Below are 21,006 nucleotides of genomic sequence, written 5' to 3' on the forward strand. Positions count from 1 at the left end.
ATCTCCTTCCTCATGCATAAAATAATTATAGACAGACTTCAAAAAGCATTTTCACTTGATTGTAGCTTCTTTAATCTGAAATACCCAGCTTTAGTGGAGGTGCAAGGAAAGGTCAGATGGCCTTGAGATGAATTCTGATGTGTGGCTCCAGATGTTTTCAGTAAGGAAGAGAAGGAGAAGCTGGGCCATTCTAGCCTTTTTCCTGATACATTTTCCCCCTCACGTTGGCAAACCTGCCAAGAGCCAGCATCTCTGATACTGTGAGCCAGCCTTGTATGGCTGAGGAAGGCAAAGGCCTGACTCTGCTGACCTTACTCCAGAAATAAATGTGTCCAACCCAACACTTCTTTTACCCACCAGGGAATGGATATAAGGGGTAAAAAATGTACAGGAGTGTTAGAAATGTGTTAACTCAAGAAGTAACTAATCTGATTATTTCCGTTGCAGGTGAGATTGGAATCCTTTGCAATGCCCTCCAGAAGATAAAATGAAGATTTGCTGTAACTTCCTAATTACTGGCTACTGGCCAGAAGCTGCCATGTGCAAATGTCAGTCTTCATCTAACCTCAGTCTGTTATATTCCAGTGTACTGCATAAATGATTATGTTATATATCTTAATTATCATAGATTAGCAGAGAAGTAGACATCTGCAGGTGGACCTTGACTCTTCTGTCCTTTAGACGTTAATCCATTTTTTCTCACTAATGCATAAAAATTACCTTATTTCTGGGAATCTGGGGAAAGCCTCCATATGTCTTGTTCCAAAGGTTAGTAGAAGATCTTCACCATGCAGATCTATAGTTTTCTGCTCCTGTGAGTTTGCATTACCATTCTGGGACCAGGGACAGGATGTCAGTGATGAACAGACTAATCCTCCTTGCTTTCTCTCACAGTCACTCTCCCCTCAGTCCCTCATATTTGTCCAAGTTTCCCATAGAGTCTCAAACTCTCTATACGTTTCAGGGCATATACATGTGCTGCTTGACCCTCTGTACTTTTACTTCCACACACAAACATCTCTATCCTGAATTATTTTACCAATCTCGAAAGATCTGTGCAAGTCAAGAACATTGCATGCTGTGATGTGTCATTGGTCTGCAGAGTGGAATCCTTATGGAAACCACCGACCTGCTTATCCAGAACATGGAGTCTGTGCCTCGATACAGTATCCACAACAAAAGCCCCTTCAAAGGGGAGTTACCTAAAGGCAACTTTAGGTAAGTCTTTGTGGCTTTTTGCAGTTGGATGTGAGGTCAGTTCATCATTACTCTGCACAAGGAAGAAACCATGTAGATGTTTCAACAGGGCTTTATTACTAGTCCAGTCTCAGAGCTGTGCTGGCTGTAATGTTGTGTAACGTCATGAACTCAGAGCTGATTTGGGAACAGTAATTTTATGGAATGGAGAGATCTCTCTTAATAGACATGCTCAGCTACTCACTGTGGAAGGCTGACATGAGAAGGCTCCCTTTCGCCATGTGTGTCCTTCTCTGAAAGTGCCTTATTCAGTATGAGGTGTCTCCTAACTTTCTGGACTCACAGTCTAGAAGGTGGATATCAGCACACTGGAAATAGAGAGGAAGTGGTTCTTTGGTTAGAATCTGTACCAAAGCCATGGAAAACCTGGATTACTTGTTTCCTAGGCTGACTGCATTCAAACCCAAATGTTATTTTTCAAGACAGGTCCTAAGTCATGATACCTTTTTGAATCTTCATCTCCTATTTGAGCTTTAATCTCCCTTTTGTTGGTGAAAACAGTTTTATTTTTCCTGGAGTACATCTCAGCTGAGTTAGCAAATGGAACCAAAGGTGGTTTCAGCCTAACCCAATGGCTGGCATGGAGAGATAGCTTTGCTGTTCAGGAAGCTATTTCTGCATTTATCCAGTAACTTTCACTCAAATCAGCTAAATGACTTCTTGAAGCAGTCTACATTGTGTAGTGCCTCCTTGTAGCTCCCTATTTGGAGGAGGGAGATCGGCACTTGTACTTTGGAACAGAATGGAGCAAAGCAAAACTGAACAGTATTTTTAGCTTGAAACAATTTTACATCGTAATACTAACAAAAATCAGGGGTCACATTTCTGTTAGAAGATTCAAGGATGGAGAGGGATTTGAAAGTCGATGAGTCTCATATCTTCTGTTGTACTAGTTTTGTATTTGTAGTTTGAAAATCAGTAGAACTTCAATGTGAGCATCATCCTTTAGGAAGATAGAAAGTAAAGCTGTTTTCATTATATTTATGGTGTATAATAATATCACTCTAAGGATACCAGCTGGAGCCCTTTTCAATTGACATATACTTATGCAAAGTAGTATCATTTTGGTGCTTTGAAGTAACCTTTTTTATCTCTGTATCTTTTTTATTCCTTTTCTTTTTTTTTTTTTCATGGCAATGTCTGTATAGATTTTTCAATCCTGCTTGGCATGTATTTTCAGTGTGAAAGTAGCCCACATTTTTCTCTTTTAATATAATAGGACTCATAAGGTGATTGTATGCCACAAAGAGAAAATTTCGTCCCAGAGGTAAAGTCTTTCAAACTAATCCTCAGACAGCTTTCCCAGCTCCTCTGCTTCTGGCTGTTGTTATGAGTGATAGCAGCAGCAGATCTATAGTGATATTGAAAACCAAGGATTCATGATTGTCTTTTATGTGCAAGTGGAATAGTTAAAGAATATTGATGCCACAAGTCTGATTCTGTGTCCCTTAATACAAGTTTAAATGAGCAATAGCTCCAGCCAAAGCAGCATAAAATGGCTGTTCAGCAAGACTGAGAGATGAGAAAAAGTTAAATGTTCGATATTTAAAAAGCAGAGGAATTGTACAAAAAGCAGATTTTCTCACAGAACAAATTAATGTTGTACATATGTGCTTTAAATAGTACAAATGGGAGCCCCTGGTGGTCTAGAGGGTAAAGGCGCTGCGCTATCACCGCAGAGACCCGGGTTCGATTCCCGGTCGGGGCCACTCCCCAGACAGATGGAGCTCGTTAGCCCTGTAAGGCAATCCTGAGGACCTCGCTGCCACCGTCCAAGCTCGCTTGGCCCTGGCAGATGAACCTCAGGATTAAAGGGTGGGCTCAGTTCCGCGCACACTGTGTCTCACCTAAAAAATCCAATGCGCAGGCTGGAAGGTGGAAAGACCTTCCCGGTTCTTCGTTTGCGAAGACTGGCCATTATAAATAGTACAAATAAATCCCATTTTAAATAGTACTCCTTAATGGCTGACCTCTTATTTCCATGCTTAAAGAAAATAAAAGGTGTGTAGGAAAATGCCTTTTGCATTATCTGACCAGTGGAATTCATCTTTGTAAGGTAACCCCACAAATCAGTCAGAATTAAATACCCAGGTAGGAGGGAATACCCATCTGAGGTGCGCTCCAGCACAAAAAAAGGCTCTCTTGCACTTTTTAACTATCACTCATCTGGATAAGGTCATGAAAATGATATAAGCAAAAAAAAAAAAAGTCATACTATGTGCAATTACCTAGAAATGTACAACAAAGCCTAGCTTGCCTTATATTTGCATACACCAATCTTTGAATGTTACTCTGACTAACCTATCCAAAGGTAATCTTTTAAGTAATACTTCCTCTGTCCTGTTCCACTACAATCACATTTCTTGATGTCTCCATCTCCATCTGTTTCAGGTGATCAAAGAAACCCTTTCATGAGGTCCTTTTCCTTTACAGTGACCTGGACCAAGGTCAATGACTGTGATGAGGAGGGGGCTTGTTGGTAGAGGTTATATAGGGAGGTGGACTCCTCTGGATGTCTTAAGATGCCTAGATCTGACAGCAGCTTGGAGAAGGGATACTTTATTCCCCAAAGAATGCAGAAATTATTGAAAGAGGGATTAAGCACAGGAGCACTCTGCAGTAGTGTATTCTTTTTAAACCTGTCTCTTTGCTGCTTCAAACCATGCTGGCAGTTGTCAGAGATGATGTTCAAATGTAACCACACAAATTAACCTAAATAAACAGAAATATTAATGCTGCATCTGTCTCAAATGAGTGGCACTCTGCTCATGCAGGGTGGAGATATTTGCAATGGTAACAGATGAAAAACATACAGGTAATTTGTGCTGATCAGGTACAGCCTTTTAAAGAACCTCCTTAGGGGCTGCATGAGAGATGAGGAACCTACTCTTGGGGTGAGAGAGTTTCACCTTCTACAAAGAGAAACTGCCTTTCCCTACGGGAGTAGATGGTACACTGTACTCCGGGACAAGAATAGCCTTCTAAAATGCAGTACCCAGCCTGAGACCTCTTCTCCTGCACTCCTAGATGTTCCCAAGGATGCTGAAAAATGAACTCTGGGAAGCTGAGTTACATCGTAGGTGAGGTCTTCCTAGACCCGTTCAAAGCATAGATTTGAGGTGTTATTGGGGTGTCCACTGGTTGGGGAAGGACTTTTCACCACTTGGAGAGCCAGGGCTCTCTGTCCTACTTCTGCAGAGGGATGCAAAGCTGTGTCATAAGCTGTGCTGCTCCAGCTGTCACTCTGGCTGGTGAGTCCAGTCTGCCTCTGTAGAGAAACCTTGATTCATGTGCAGAACCTGATCAGTGCTGTGCAAACATACAGAGATGGGACTCTGACCCTAGAGCACAGAGACAGCCATGGGAGCCTGACATCCCTGCTCTAGCAGTATTTGTGGCCAGTGCCTTAAACACATATCTTGAGCCCTAGGAGTTTTGCCTACATATCCACATGGAGCTGGAGTAGGAGACCTTGTGCCATTTGCTGTTTGTGCCATGCCTATGATTTGGATGTGGGATGCGTGCATCAGCTCTTCACAGAGAAGGCCTAGCTTTGACTCAGATAATCAGACTCAGCTCAGCTTCTCCTGTGCCCAGCCTTGCCACCACTGCTGGGGGAATGTGAGAGTGGGAAGAACTTTTTTCCCCCTTAAAGCCCATTTCTTCTCCGACCAACTCATTCAGTTTGCATCTGCCTTTCAACCCCCTCCCAGGCTGGCACTCACCACACCCTGCAAAAGCTGCACTGCCCAAGGGTGTTCCTCAGGATGCCGAGACATGCTCCTGGGCATGGTGCTGCAAATTTCACCTTGGATTTGCCTGTCAGCTAGGCAATAGATGGGGAAATCAAGACCTTCCCGGTGCTCTGTCTTGGGCCAAGGGGAAACATGGTGCTGTCATGGTCCCTGGAGACCAAAATTTTGTTGTACTCTCTTTATCTTCCCAGGCCAGGCAGAAGGCAAGAGCGCTACAGCACCTGGGGGGTTGACCAAGCCAGGATAAGCTAGGGAGCACATAAAAAATTGCTCCATCTCAAAAGCAGGACAGAGGTGTGGTCTTATCTCTGGACCTGCAAGATGATTTTCACAGGAGGTCTGGCACACTGTAACTTGGAGTATGAAGATATAGGTACTCATATCCAGAAACAGATTTGTTGATGTCAGGTGTTAGGGAAGGGAAAACATACCCTGTCAGAACAGAGCTGAATCCCCTTGGAGCTTGCCCTACACCTGTGAGTCTATTTCACTGGAGATAAAATCATGACAAAACCAAGTTCCAACAGGGGTACCTAACCTGGAAGGCAGCACTTATCCCTTGTAGGGCTAGGGTAGAAAAGGTTCAGATCCTGAGGTCAAGAAAAGCTCATAAGTAGACAACAAACTCTGATTCTGGATGAGGTCTCTCTGTCACTTCCACAATTGTGTCAGTGCAGAGGTGACAACACTTCAGTTGGGCTAGGGTTTGGGGGAAGAGCCCATTATTTCACAGAAGGTATGGACCATGCAGAGAGGGCTCCATGCAGTGAAGTAAGAGAGAGTGGGGTGGAAGAACAAACTCAGATACATAGCGCAGGGCAGTCCAGACTGGAAGATGTAAATGAAACTCAGGCTAATTGCTTCTCTACAAAGAAGTCCATCTCAAGGACTGAACAGCTTGGGACAGCACTTTGAAGTTACCCAGAGGAGGAGGGTTATCTTGGGCTCTTGCGCACATCCTACGCAGGCGGTTTCCCTTGATGTGTCTGGCATGGCCAACATAAATGTACCTACACCTAACACAGTAGAAACCAGCTTGCCTCACTGCTGTCTGGCAGCTCTGATCTCACCAACCACATAGACACTGCCTCTTCAGTCCCATCGATTCCCCAGGCTGTTTCTCTGGGGAAAGCATTCACACCCTCAGGCAGTTTTCAGTTAACATCCACTCCCCTATCTCTCAATGAAGACTGACTTGGTGGGCATCTCAGGCCCAAAAGAAGAGGCCATCAAGGAGAAGGAGGTGTGTGGCATAGAGTCATTGAACATCCAAGGCAGCCTGGACTCCAACAGGGAGGATGACAGAGCCACTCTCATCCTGGCCCTCACTCTCTTCAATGTGAGGAAGACTGAGCTCTCTAAGGCAGCCAAAGTCTTTGAGGTACAGAACTCACCATTCACTTCCTTCGCTGAGCCCTCTCCTCTGCTCCTACTGCTTTCATGTCTCCCACTCTGCATCTCTCCCTCTCTCACTCTTCTGCTCTCTGCCTGACTTATGCCTCCCTTATGACTCCCTTATGACCCCCTGACTTATAACTCCTGCCTTCCCCCTTTTCTCATTGTCCCAGTTTTGCTACAGCTGCTGAGAGAAGTTATCCGGTCTCACAGGTGAAGAGGAAGAGTGCTCTGGAGGGAGGGAGTATCTGGGCATACAGTACTTTAGAAGAATCAACATTTTATGTAAGGGTAGTTTGGAGCAGATACCAAGCTATTATTTCTTTCTAGCAGTTGTGGTGGCCAGCAGATGGGTGCACTGTGGGGATGTTAGAAGCCAATGAATTTTCTCTGCATATTTGGCAGGAGATAAAAAGAGTACAAAAGCTGTAAAACACATAGGCATTATGTAGTCTGGGCAGTTGAAGTACCCCTACCAGGTGCTCACTTTCATTTGGGAAACTGAATAATGCAAAAGAAAAGTATTGTATTTATTACTTATTTTTAATAGTTCACCATTATTTAATGATTATGGTGCTATTATACATCAATAGATCAGCTTTCATGCTGCCAGGATTTTAAGAGTTACCCAGCCACTCATTTACAATTTCAGTACAGATAAAATTCTAGTCAACACTATCTCATTTTCATCTTCATCTATCTCTACCCAACTTCACAGTGTTTAATTTTTAGCACTGCCTGTATTTAGCTCTTTCTAAACCAAATATTATTGGACCTCTTTGCTTGACATGCACTTCTTATTAACACCTCTTTTAGTCACCTTTAAAAACATCATGGAAATGTATGTAGACTTACATGGATTTTCAGAAGCTGGATTTCGAGAAGCTTCATCATATGAATATTTTGCTCTTGCAGATGTTTGAAACTCAGATGTATCATTTTGAAACCCGACGAGCCAAAAAGCCTGAGAAGTCTGCTGATGATCTTGACATTTTCGTTGAATGTGAAGTTCACAGTGCTGATGTTAGTATCCTTATCACCTCCCTAAAGAGAGTAGCAGATGATGTGAAAACCAGCAGAGAAGACAAAGGTAAGAAATGCATCTGTTAGTGCCATTCTTTTGGATGAAGTTCTTCAGATTTATCTTCAGCTTCTTAATAGTAATTTAATTTCTCTGGTAAGCAGGTGAGTGTGCATTCATTTTTTGTCACTGCCTGACTGTTTTCCATTCCCACTGCTGCAGAATGAGAGGCACTTCATCCTAGCCAGTGGAACTGAGGTGAAAAAAGTGTTCCAGTGAAAGGGGAGATGAGAAGGAGAGAGCAGCCAACCAAAACTGAGGAGAAATCAGAATCTGCTCAATGACAGGAAGATTATGTGCTGAGAACTGAGAGAGACTGTGCAGAGAGATTGCAGAGATTGTGTGAGAGAGATTGTGTGCAGAGAACTGACTGCTTCAAGACAAACACATACACTTGATGGGGATGCAGTGACATAGCAAAGGGTCTGAATGTTTCATTTGCTTGTAGTGTACTGCATTGGTTTTGATAAAATCAGTTTATGCCTGTTTATGTTGTCCTGGCTTCTGCTGTCTGTGTCCAGCAGGACTGTTTGGAGGTAGATTGCTTCTTCACTGGAAAGAGCTAAATGCAACAAGCTGTGAGAGGCTCGTTGAGTGCAAAAGGGAAAGGGCCAACAGAAAGTCTGGCCAGGTACCAGAAGGTACTGGCCAGGGTGGGAGAAACAGGGAATGAGTTTCTTGAAGAGAACAGACCTGCTGCCTTATCTGTGCTAACAGGGCATCATGCATTTTCCCAAGCACATGAAACGCTTGGAGGTTTGGAGGTTGTGCAGCTTCACAGGTTACACTTCAGGGACAGTCTTTCACCTGGCAGAGTGCTGGAGTAACAAGTGCTTACTCCACTATCCCTACCAGTCATCAGAATGTGAAATGAGTTTGCCAGAGGCAGATGGGCATTTTTCCTGTTTAGAGGCAGGTAGGGGATGGGTAAATACAGCAAGCTGCTAAGAGACCTTTAATACAATTCTGAGGATGACAGAGTTGTCCCTGGCAGATGAGAAGGCTGAGGGTCCAGCTCACAAGTTGTGTTCTCTGAATACAGAATTACTGTGGGGTTTCCCACCCTTGGCAGGGCCAGACAGATATCTCCAGAGCACTTTTTACTAATACAGTCTTGTTTGGGCATCTTGGGTATTTGAAATTCACCTTCAGGCTAATGGTAAGAGACAGCCCATGGCAAGCTGTACTCTTGGGACTGAGGGGGTATCAAAGGGGCACTGCTATTATCAGGGAAACTAGAGAGCCAAAGAGGGTTGTGGAGATGAAGAAGCATTTCTTTAGGATTTCCCTGTGACTTGAGAGGTTTCAGATATACCAGGACCAGGAACTACAATCAAAAGAAGGGACTGTTAAAAACAGGTGTGTTTATGTCTAGTTCCAGCAGGAATAGGCAAGATTAGTATGGGGACATGGAATGGAGGAGATATGAGCAGGTGCAGGTTTTGAGGAGATATGACTATAGACGGCAGGATGATAATTTTGCATACAGAGCCATTGGTACAGCCAGAGACAAAGGCTCAGAAAAAAAACTCTAGGCATACATAAGACATCTGTCAGATTAGTATTTTTTCCTTCTTCCCATAGAATTGGCCATAATGCATGGAAGAGCTGGAATTTCCCAAACCTCAGTGTGTATTTGTAGCTTTATACCTTTCTGAACTGGTTGTGCCTGGGTATAATATAATATGGCAATAGTTAAAAATACCGTTAAGTACAGAGGTATCTGGTGTCTTGTCAAGTGGCAGATTAAGGTAACCCCAAATAGACCTTTCTCAGCTGTAACAGAGAAACTCTGATTCCAGTCTCAGTCTGACCTCAGAAAGTGAGGTCTTGTCTTTTTTCAGTACTTTTTTCAGTTCATTGGCTGTAAATGCTGGCACTTATATTAAAATGATCAAACTTTATTTTTATTTTAGTCACTGGAAAAGGTCCCTGCTTCATGGGAAAGAAGGTGTTTGAAAATTCAACTAAAGCTAGAATAATGTAAAAAAAAAAAAAAAAAAAAAAAAAAAAAAAAAAAAAAAAAAAAAAAAAAAAAAAAAAAAAAAAAAAAAAAAAAAAAAAAAAAAAAAGCCAAAAGGAAAAAACTTGAAGTTGGGATACTTCTTGACCTGTTTTATTTCTAGGAATTTTAGAAATTTCATGTTTGCCTTTTAAAAATATTGTTTCATTTTTAAAGGTATGAAAATGTGAGACTACTTTTTAGACAAGATCAAAATATAGAAATAAATTTGTTGTCCTCTGTCAAACAGAACATTTGCTCTTAAAACAAAAGTGGTTTTGTCTTTAAAAATTGCCTTTACCAATTAAAACTAAGAAAGTATCACTGCAAGCTAATTTCAGATAATTTTTCATCTAGCCTTCCACTTCGGTCAGCAAAGTCAACTAGTGGCGTGTATGACAACTATGGTGACATGTTAATATGAATATTCTTAGATAATGATGAAAAGAAAGCTTGTAGTCTTCAGCACAACTTTTATTTTATGTGTCTTCTAAAAAATATTTGATCCTGTCTCATTTAACTCCTCCTGCTTTTTTCTCTAGTACCCTGGTTCCCTAGAAAAATCCAAGATCTGGACAAGTGTCACCATCTGATCACTAAGTATGATCCCAGTTTGGACCATGGTCACCCTGTAAGTTTGACATTACTGTTGTCTCATTTTTAAAACAGAAGTTCTCTGTGGGGAGACTTTTTTAAGGAAGTTTAAGGAGTAAAGAAAAACCTAGGAAAGAACAGAAAAAATAAAGGGACAGATAAAGGCTGATATTCAGTGAATTTAGAGACTGCATGAGTCCCTACATGAGTGGACCACAAAAAGGCTTTTACTCACAGGCTTTGTGTGTATACTCTCAGCCTCACCATAAGCACAAACTCTAAGAGAACAAAGAGGAAAAATGCACTGTAGAGTCCTGCTCTAGTGATAACACCAGTAAAGCAAAATACTGGGAACAAACAAACATTTGTTTCTCAGCAAAATTTTCCAGCTTTAGTACAGATGAGATATGAGTTATGTGCAGACACAAAACAGGCTCCAAAGGGCCATTTGCAAATTGAGAAAGTAGGTCCAGAAGCATTGTGTTCCGTCAAGCATCACATAGAAGTGATGCATGACAGAGAAAAAAAGCACATACTTTGCGTTGAAAAATGTGGGAAAAAAATTTGTATGGATGCCAACAGAATCTACAAGAAAGATTTTGTCATTCCCTTCTCTGTGTGCCTGAATTCTATTTAGGTCCTATCATTAACATACACAATGTTATGTTGTGTATTGCATACATTTATGTGTAATACAAAAGAAAACTTTTTTAAGTCTACAAGTGTCTCATCTACTTTTGAAAATCACTTATTAAATTGTAATCCTCTAGGAGAGCTTCATATCCTCCTTAACCAGGACATCTTTCATTCTTCCTCGTATCTTTCTGATAGAAACAGTCCAAGTTTTTGCCATTTTCCTGAGGTAGCTCTGAGGTTGTTTCTCATTAGATGAATGAACACACACTGGGAATTCTTTGAATTGGATTAAGTTCCCCTCCTATTTTGCCAAAGAGAAGGTGTGAGCACTGAAGACCAGGCACTGAACACCACTTGTCTGTGGAAGGAGAGAGCATAATGTGGGCTGATTTACTATGCGAGGCTCAAAAATGTACAGGTTGGAGGAAATACCAAATAAGCTGAGGTAAAGGTAGCTCAGGAAAGATTTTGTGAATACATTTGCTATCAATGTATACGTTTTGGGCTGTCTATATGCACAGGTTTGTTTTGTTCTTTACTCTCTCTTTAATGGCCAAAAAAATCAAACTGATGCCACTGGACACCAATTTCTGGAGCACCCTGATACTGGCTGCAGTGGTCTCCCAGAGAGGCTCCTGCTGCTCAGAGGGTGGGTACAGACCCCTTGGAACAGCAGGGACAAAGCTAAGCTGTCACAGCAATTATGTTGAGTCTGTCCCAATGGCTCTTCATGTGTTTTGAACGGACTTGTTACAGCAGCATCTGAATGAACATGTTATCCCTAACACGACAAAATAAACACACTCTCAGGATCCAGCTCTTTCCTCAGATTCACGCACACAATACTCATTAACTGCAGTGTTACTAGTATTATTGATGCACTGAAAATTATGTGAATAAACCCAAGGGACATATTTGGCTTGTAGTATGAAAAGTGATTCCAGTAAATTCTGAATAGTTTAGAATCATAAATATTTGCACAGTGATGCTGATCAACGCTGTTTTATGAGCTATACTAGTGTACAGTTCCAGATTTCAGATTTAATTCCTATTATGAATGATGTAAAGTTAAAAGGAACATGATTCCACAGCTCTATTCATATTCAATAGCTGGCAAAGTTTGCTTAAATTTAAGCACTGAAGGAGCAGAAAGAAAACTCTGGTATTTAATGGGTAAACTTCCCCTTTAAACAGATACCACTGAATCTATCTCTATCATAACATAGTAATAAATGGGCAAGGGGCAACTGAGTGCTCAGCTTGTACTTCCTACACACCTAGTGGTGGTTCTAATAATTTCTAGCCAGTGAAGGCCTGTTCTTTGCCCAAAGCACAGGGCAGGTGCACTATACTTTCTCTGGAGAGTTGGTTAGGCTTGGTACCATCATGTCCATCACAGCCGTTTATTGCAACCTTCACACTTAGCAAAGGAAAGAAAGGATTCAGATTCAACTCTTCCTCAGTATATAAGCAATATAAGCAATACCCCTCTATCCCATTTTTAATGTGATTTGCATCTAAATTTGATGGTAAGCGTGTAATGGTCTGTAATGAAGTGTTTATAAACTCCAAAATCTTCCCACCCACCCATGTTACTTACCTTTTTACCCACAGCCTGCAAATTTTCATCAAAATGTCACAGATATAACTTATTGCAGACTTTGGCTTACCCTGTTCAGAAGGCTCAAGATTCATTGCCTCAGAGAAAACAATCTATTCGAGGCCTAGTTTTTCTGAGTGCCTCTTTTAGCACATTTATTTATGACCACAAATCTCTCTTAATGTAAAATTTTTTTCAAATTATTTTCTAACACAGGGATTTGGTGACCTGGAGTATAAGAAACGGAGGGCATTCTTTGCTGATCTTGCCTTAAACTACAGAGGGTAAGTACAAGATTGCTGAAGGGAGAGTTCAGTGCATGCTTTCCGACTTCATGTGCAAGAAATATCAGATATAATCTTTTGTCAGTGTATCAGTGGGGACACTTTTTAAGAGAACAAAGCTCAGCCACAAAAGTTTTCACTCCATGTGAAATAGACTTTTGTCACGACACAGCAAATGTTTTATCTTAAGATAAAAATCTTAAAATCTCATTCATATCTCCTTCAGGGCTGCATTTTGTCTTAGCAGAAGTGATTTCAATATGACTCTTTATTTTCAATTCTGCAGTTCTTTTCAGGACTAGCGTATGAGCTAAGGTTAATCTTTTTCAAGGAAATACAATGAAAAATATTTAGGAACATATTTTTGACAATGAAAAGCAACTTACTGTTTTTGTTGTTTTACTAAATGCCTGTCTATGCACATTAGCTACCTAAATCCTTAAAAACCTCTCAGTTCTCATGTAGGTGATTGAAAATATTTCTACCTTTATGTCTAAACAAACTTTCACAAGAATTACACCTCTGTCTGACAGAGTAAATCAAATGTATAGGTAGAACTGGTTGTAGATTACCAGCCTTGCGGTGTCCAAGAACTGGTGAAATCTCCCAAGTCTTGTGAGACTTCTATTTGAGCACGGTTTTCTCTCCGCTATCAAATATCACAGCCAGCACAGCTCAGAACAGCACAAAAAGTGTTCTGCACAAAAGTAGACACTGAACAGACTAAGAGCTACTGAAAAAGCAACAGTGAGGAAGAGGAGGGAAGACCACTTGTCAGATAAGTCAGTGATAAACACACAGTCTATGCCTGGGCAGCTCTCTGCTAATGAGTTTATGAATCCTTCTCTGTGATGGTACTGTGCTGATGACATCCTCCAGGGATGGACCCTCCACGCACACACTGCATTTTGGCTGGTGGATTACCTTCAGCAGAGGTAAGAGAAAGCCTGAGGGTCTCTTATTCCTTCTGTAAAGCAGAACACAGCTCCCTTTCTCACCATGTCCCTCTGTTTCTTCCCCACATTGTAACAGAGGAGACAGTGCACACATTAGAGCCTACCAAGACAAATAAGTTGTTAATTATTTACTATTTTGCTGTTTCTGTCTTCATTACAACAAATATCCATGCTGTGGGATATTATACCTGGAAACTGACCTTCGTTAGACTCGTCTTATTTGTTCTCTTCATTTCAGGGGAGACCCTTTGCCTCACATCGAGTACACAGCACAGGAGACTGCAACTTGGTGAGTTTGCTACTTAGGGTCCAACTCTTGGACCATTCCACTGCAGTCCCAGGAAAGACATGCAATGTGAGACAGTTATAACGTCTTGAGACTGTATTTATCCATCTCATATTTTACTCCTTAGTTAAAAGTCATCTTTTGGTCATTTGCTTTGCAGAAAGCCCTTCTCAGGGCTGGTCTTAACTGTTCACTTTCTAGGGCAAAATGAATTTTCCTGACCTTCTTCCAGCCTGCTGATCCCATCAAAATATCAGAACCCAGAAAACACCTGGAGCCTATAGCGTAACTTCTAAATGGCCTAGAATCTACCACAGCTAGTATGCTTCCAGAAATATCACCTTTCTAAAACTGTTACCAGGAAAAATGCCCACCAGCAGTATGGAAGTTTACTCACAGTATGTGGCTTATTCAATAGTCACTGAACAGAGGAGCTTCGCTTGTTCTCCTTCAGGTATTTATTCATGTTAACATGAATACTTATAATTCTCTTGAAATGAAGGTACATTCTGGATTACACTTCCAGGATACTTTATTTACACTGTACAAGGGACTTTGATAACATATGAAATGATGGCAAGATTTTTACAAGGGTGCAGCATTTCATCACTGGAGCTTTGTTTCTCGCCACTCAAAAAACTCCCCAAAAACCAAAAAAAAACCCAACCCAAACCAAACCAAAAAACCACACCAAAACATAAAAAAACCCGACCCCAAACCCACAACCCAAAGACCCACCAGAGAACTAAAAGAAAATTAGGTCAATTCAAAGTATATTTGTAAATGTTATGTGAAGTATGTGGCAGATTTGAAAGAAAGCAAAGTCCTTATTTCACATCCCTCTCTTTCCTCTTTCTCCCACTAACTAACAAATCTCAGTAAGCAGTAATAATTACACATTTGTATGATGCTACAAACCATAAATAAATAAAAACCATCTCAACTAAAAGCAGAGTCCTGCCATTGTGCAAGGTGCCACATTGTTCAGAAAAGTTTACAATTTAAATGGAAAGACAGCCTAAAGGTGGGGGAAAGGAAGAATGAAGACCACATTTTATAAATGTGCAACTGAAAACACTAGAGCTTAAGTGATTTGCCCAAAATTATATGCAAAGTTTATTTCAAGGCCAGAAATTAAATCCATAGACTAGATGTCTCTTGCCAGAACCTCAACCATGCTTCCATCCCATTGTTTTCAATGCTTACTTTATTTTAAATAAAAGCTACTGTGCCATAGAAATCCACAACCACACATAAAGCTTGCATCCAACTCATCCAGGAGGTCACATTTTTATTAAGCTCAAATAGCTTTTTATAGCATTTTTCAATAGTCAAAGATTGATGGTCGGTGTCATGTTCATGATTGCTACCACCAGCCAACAACCTTGGCATAGAATGGTGTGTGGGAATGTAATTTTTAAGAAAATTTAATTTTGTGTTCTTTCCTGTTTTTGTCTTTTTTTTGCCAACCTTCGTCATTCAAGCTCTTCTCCACCTAGAATTAGACCCATTGTGGTAACTAAATAGACCTTCAAAGGAGTATCTGCCCATTTCCCCATACAGCCAGGCCTCAGCAACCCAGGTTGTCTTGTTATGTAAAGCTGTTTCCAAAATTGGAGTTCCCAATTGTTCTCACAGCCCCCTGAGGCTGTGCCCTGAGGTCAGGCTGCATTACAGCACAACTTAATTGAGCACTATGCAATTGAACAGGAAATTTGTAGCACAGACTAAATTCCCTTGGTGTCACTCTGACGAGTTGTTGGATGCCTTCAGTTTGTAGCAACACGGTTATAAAAATGAAAACTAATCTAGTGAAGAAATACGACTTTCAGAAAACAGAGGGTACAGATGATCTGAGTTTTTGTTTTCAAAGCAACTTCTTGGAAGGTCTTGAAACTAAGTAGTCATAGAAGACATCTTATGGGTAACAGCTGTATAAGAAAAATGGAGAATTCAGGACAAAACTACGGGGATGCACCTGTCACATCTTCATAATAAAGCTGAACTGTGCCGCTTTTTTTTCTAAAAGAGTGATGAAATTTATGTTAAACAAGGTTATTGCCTTTAAAGTCTTTCCAGTGGCTGACATCATGCTTCATTATGAGGCTCCTTTCAAGAGTACTTCATAGACTGTGCTTTCACCAGTTCCTCTTGCCTTCTCTGAACTGAAGTACCATCAAGTAGCAGCTTAATGGTCCTTTGAGTGATAGTACCTTCTTACAGTAGGCATTACAAGTATTTGAGAGACTACATTAGGGCGAGCTAAATCATTGTCTGGAAATATTTGCTGCTCTCTTGACTTTGGAGCGTACTTAGATGATTGCCTTAGAGGAACTTAGAGAGGAGGAAGACTTAGCTTTGGATAATTCATCACCAGTCTCTGAGACTGCCTACATTTCTGTGGTAGTCAGTGTTTGGACACACAGTAGAATGACACTTGGATAAAAGGGACCATATGTGCCGAAGTGTAAACAAGGCTGCTCTCTCTAGACTCCGGTCTGGGTTTGAACTGTATACTGGTTCAAATCCCATGAAATCCCACTGAAGTCAGTAGTGTTCTGTGAGGAAATAAGCCAGGGCAACACTTGAACTTTAGTCCTCATTTTTTCCTAATTCTTCCATGGAAATGACCCAGTCTCCTGTGGTTTTTAAAATAGCGACAGCAGCCACTGTTCCACTCTGTTCTTTTAAATTAAGGGGGTTTTCCTCCCCAGCCTTACTTCTGGTTCATTACTCCCACACCATGTAAGACATTCATACAAATTAAGAGAACTATTACCAGGGACTGGCTATCACCTCCATAGCAACAACAGCATCACAAAAAAACCCCCAACAATACAAAAACAACAAAAGGTCATTTCCCGTAGCCAGCATTTCCAAGAATGATCTCAATTTTCATAAAACAATGTTTATAAAGTTGCTAACACCCTAGGGCCATGTGTGAACAAAAATAACTATTTCTATAAGGTTCTTTGCCATCCTATCACTACTTGTTTATTTTTCAAGAGCTAAATATATTCCAAATCACAGCTCTAAATCCAAGCACCACTAAGTTTTGGACGAACTTAAAGCCCGTGCCCAAATCTGGTTATATATATTTCTCCTCAGCTTGTCTCTTTTTGTATAATGGGCTAAATGCTTCAATAAACTGGTATATCTTTGAAATGCATAGCCTGTGCCAGGTATTTTGAACTGCAAAAGTATAATCTCTTTGCCTGTCCAGATACTACTCTTCAGTATCAGAAGATGTGCTATGTAAGGAGAAGGTTTGAAAGTGACAAATATAGGCTAGGCCTCTGCATGGAGAAAGAGGGACCAGCATTTCAAGTTTTACCCCAAGGCAGAGAGGGAGGGAATATGTGATGCATTCCATTCTTAAACTGAACAACAAACTGTCACAGGCTCAGCTCTCTCCCTGGGATTTCTCTGGTACCTCCAAGACATCCTGAGCAAGAAGCAAAAAACACTTCTGTCTTGGAATTAGAGTTCTGTTACATTAAAGGAGAGTGTAGAAAGCCATAAAAATGATTTTCTGAACAGAATCCACTTGCTGAAGGAAAAGTGAAACAAAAACCCCTTCTGGTTTGTTACATCCACCCACTCATCAGCTTCCAAGCACCAGGTGTTCCAAATGCAAATTTTTAGACCATGACATGTACTGGGGTTTTGGACCTCCCTGGATCTGTAGACAGGACATACTGCTTTATTAAGGTGGGTCATGCCATATAGTTTTTGCTTTTCAGGAGAGAAGTCTACAGGAAGCTGAGAAGCCTTTACCCCACTCACGCCTGTACACAGTACCTGGATGCTTTCCAGCAGCTGGAGAAGTACTGTGGCTATCAAGAAGATAACATACCTCAACTTCAGGATGTCTCCAGATTTTTAAAAGGTTAGTCATTATAAACCATGGTTTATTCCAGGGTTTCCTGAATATATCTGTGCTCCACATACACCCACAAACCACCTCCTAGGACACAAGCTGGTGTGTGGAGTGGATTAGCTATAACATTCCCTCGTGCAAGATGAGCTGTAGCACAGGACATTCGTACCAGGCAAATGGTAAGTAGGTTTGTGAGTGGCTGCAGTTGATGTGGCACTAACTGGTTGATCCCAGGGCTAGCAGCAGTACAGTCACAGCTGCACACTGCTCAGCGTGACTTACACACACAGGGCTTTTTTACGCTTTTGGCTGTGTTTTATGCTTCTAAAAGCCATGCTGCTAGTAAGAGCCAAAGACAAGTACAGGTGCATACCTCTCAAGTATATCTTTTTTCCAATGCGTGAGACAGGATAGCAATGGGTGCCAGAGAAAATTATTTCCAGGTGATCCTGCTGGTCAATCAGCAGCTGCTTTGAAAGAAGCTCTGCTTCTTTCTGTCTCCACAGCACCTCTGACCTCTGTGGTACCTACCAAAGGCAGTGGTGGCATAAAGAAGTGACCTTAGATCAAAGGACACACAAGGTTGCTAGGCTGACCTGCTTGCTGTTACCTGGGGTCTGACTAGCAAAGAGCAGAAGAGGAAGGGAGCTTGCATTATTTTTGTGAGGCTACAGGCTGCATAGATGCCCAAGGCCAGGTGCTCTGTGTGAATCACTTGATTGTCAAGACTGGCTAAAGAGAGGTTATCTTTAAAACCTGCTTGGCTCCTTCTCAGTGAAAAGAAGATGTGCTAGAGACAAGGCAGCTAATCACTATGATGAAATAAATAATAAAAAATATGGCTTAACTTTAAATAAATTGCATTTAAACATAATATTCAGGAGGTCAAGTGACCTGCTCCATATAACAGCAGGGGATGCTGGTAAGCTTGAATAAATTTTCTGTTACTGAAGAGTTTTCTAAGATGTGGGTTTTAGAGAAGATTAAGCTATTCAATGACAAGGCTTTAATTGTACTTCTAGTGTAAGGGAGGGGAGGGTTGCCATATGAAAAGCATCTCCCATGAGCACCTTCGCACCCAGCTGTAGGAATTTTTCTGTGTATACATTATGTATTTTCTCATATGTTTTCCCTTCTATTCAGGTGTTCACCTTACTCCCGTCCTAGAGTAACTGGGATGATTAATATTTTTTCTCATGAAGTAGTTGATCTCATTGCTTTTCATTTACACAGTAGGTGAGAGCAGGGAGCTCTGGAAATCATGGGATCCTAATCTGCTTACCACAGATATTCATATTCTTTAAGTGAGATAGATGATTTCAAAGTGGGAGAATTTAGAGTAATGTAAGACTATCCAGTCATAATACTATTTGCATTATTCGTGTTGGTTGACAGGATTTGATTGCCTGGATTGCTCGCTTCTTCTGTAGGTTCTGGTTCTAAATTTTTTCTGTGTCATACAAGTTGTCATCTGCAAAAAAAAAAAAAAAAAAAAAAAAAAAAAAAAAAAAAAAAAAAAAAAAAAGGCAGCAATTCTGAAAATTTTGTTTAAAAGAGTTGTGTTAACAGTTAGACACAATTAAGAGTGAGGAAACTATTTTATTCCCATTATGTGGGGTTTTGAACAGATATCTTACCTAGCTTTCTTCTAATAAGGTCATATCATGATGTAGAATAGTTTCTAGACTAGCATGAATATTGACATGGTTTCAAGGCTCCTTTGCAACAAACAGTCTGAATCAGAAGCATCTGCAAGGTCTAAAAGTCTGTGCTAAAGACAATCTCATGCCAAGTAGCCACTGGGTGAAGCATATGATTTATAAGGAGTTGTAAGTAGTGATTTATTACTAATTTTGTTGGCTTTTGCCACCAGAGTTAGCAAGACCAGAATTTTTTCTCTTTCACAAGTCATCAATCAACTGTGTGCTTAGCCTCTTTCCTGTGTTCGTTGTGCAGTGCTCAACCAACCATATCTTAATCAAACTATAGGCTGTGACATGTCTCTCAAAAGTCCTTGCCATATAGTGCACATACTTCAATTACAACCTATGTGAAGATGCGTAGAACAGATCCTCCTGTCACTGGTGAGCTCTGAACTGTCCCATTTTCCCATTTAGACATAAATCCCAGCATGTATCTTTGCTAAATACTGCCTCAAAGGACTGGAATATTATTTAGCATGTGTGATGATAAGATTTAAATAGAATAGAATAGAATAGAATAGAATAGAATAGAATAGAATAGAATAGAATAGAATAGAATAGAATAGAATAGAATAGAATAGAATATTTCAGTGGGAAGGAATCTGCAGTGATCATTTTGTCCAACTGCGAGACCAATTCAGGGCTGACCAAAAGTTAAAGCACGTCATTAAGGGCATTGACTTTAATAAAACACTGACAGACTTGGGGCATTAATCACTTTTCTAGGAAGCCTATTCCAGTTTGTCCACTCTGTTGATGAAGAAACACTTCCATTCTAAACCTCCACTGGAACAGCTTTGAGAATAATAAACTACAGGGATGGAGAGAAAGAGAGAGAGAACGAGAGAGAGATAGAGAGGAAGGGATACAGAGGAGAGAAAGTGATCATGTTATAACCATCCTAGGCAGCCAGATAAACTTTCATCTTCTCTTTTACTTAGCAATATCTGTGAACCTAGGAAAGCAATTGCTTTTGACTTTAATACAAGATCCCTCTAGTGTTACCTGACTGTTAGTGACATTGGTTTGAACAGAAATGAACTGTACCTCATAAATATTTCACAATTACTTAAAAGGGATTTAAATGGTCAACAGTGTGACCATTTAACATGGCAAGTATTTTTCTAAAGGGTTAAGTAGATGAACCTAGGCACATCTTTCTTTCTAGGAAAGATGTTTGGATTTAGGCAGTCATTGTCCTCCGCAGCTGGAAGAGATTACAGCCAGTGAACTCAAGCAAACTCATACTACAATGCACAGGCTGCCTCTATACACCAGTTTTTAGGCCAAGAATTAAGCCTTGCAGATCAGTTTAGGTCAAGTACTCAAGACCTTGTCTTCAACTCATTTTGATTTCACAGATCTTTGTGCAGCAGCCACACCCCCAATTTTCTACTGATTGCTGGTTTTATTGTGCAGTAATGAAATAGAAGTTCAGATTTTGCAGATGTTACCTTCACCAGATAACTTATTCCTATGGCTTTTCAAGGCAACTGGCCAAGTCTGTTCCATTGCAGACTGATTCACTGGCCTGTATTTAAAAGGGCATCTCAGGGAACATAGGCTGTAATTTTCAT

The 21,006-nt window shown here is 40.7% G+C and overlaps 2 protein-coding genes across 2 annotated transcripts in view; both read left to right on the plus strand.

Annotated features, from left to right (window-relative positions):
- Positions 1 to 2,638, plus strand: part of PAH (phenylalanine hydroxylase) — a 36,834-nt gene extending 34,196 nt beyond the window's left edge. The window contains exon 13 of the mRNA XM_027881126.1: positions 448 to 2,638. Within this exon, the coding sequence (XP_027736927.1) occupies positions 448 to 491 (44 nt within the window). The 3' untranslated portion in view covers positions 492 to 2,638. The remainder of the gene's footprint in view (positions 1 to 447) is intronic.
- A 3,440-nt stretch (positions 2,639 to 6,078) lies between these two features.
- Positions 6,079 to 21,006, plus strand: part of LOC114056146 (tyrosine 3-monooxygenase-like) — a 31,144-nt gene continuing 16,216 nt past the window's right edge. Inside the window, exons 1-6 of the mRNA XM_027881125.1 lie at positions 6,079 to 6,393; positions 7,323 to 7,497; positions 10,033 to 10,121; positions 12,537 to 12,604; positions 13,799 to 13,849; positions 17,590 to 17,735. Of these exons, the coding sequence (XP_027736926.1) occupies positions 6,196 to 6,393; positions 7,323 to 7,497; positions 10,033 to 10,121; positions 12,537 to 12,604; positions 13,799 to 13,849; positions 17,590 to 17,735 (727 nt within the window). The 5' untranslated portion in view covers positions 6,079 to 6,195. The remainder of the gene's footprint in view (positions 6,394 to 7,322; positions 7,498 to 10,032; positions 10,122 to 12,536; positions 12,605 to 13,798; positions 13,850 to 17,589; positions 17,736 to 21,006) is intronic.

This window comes from Empidonax traillii, unplaced genomic scaffold (genome assembly GCF_003031625.1).
Source record: "Empidonax traillii isolate 1590-97213 ecotype Southwest subspecies unplaced genomic scaffold, ASM303162v1 scaffold84:size2688230, whole genome shotgun sequence".
NCBI lineage: Eukaryota > Metazoa > Chordata > Aves > Passeriformes > Tyrannidae > Empidonax > Empidonax traillii.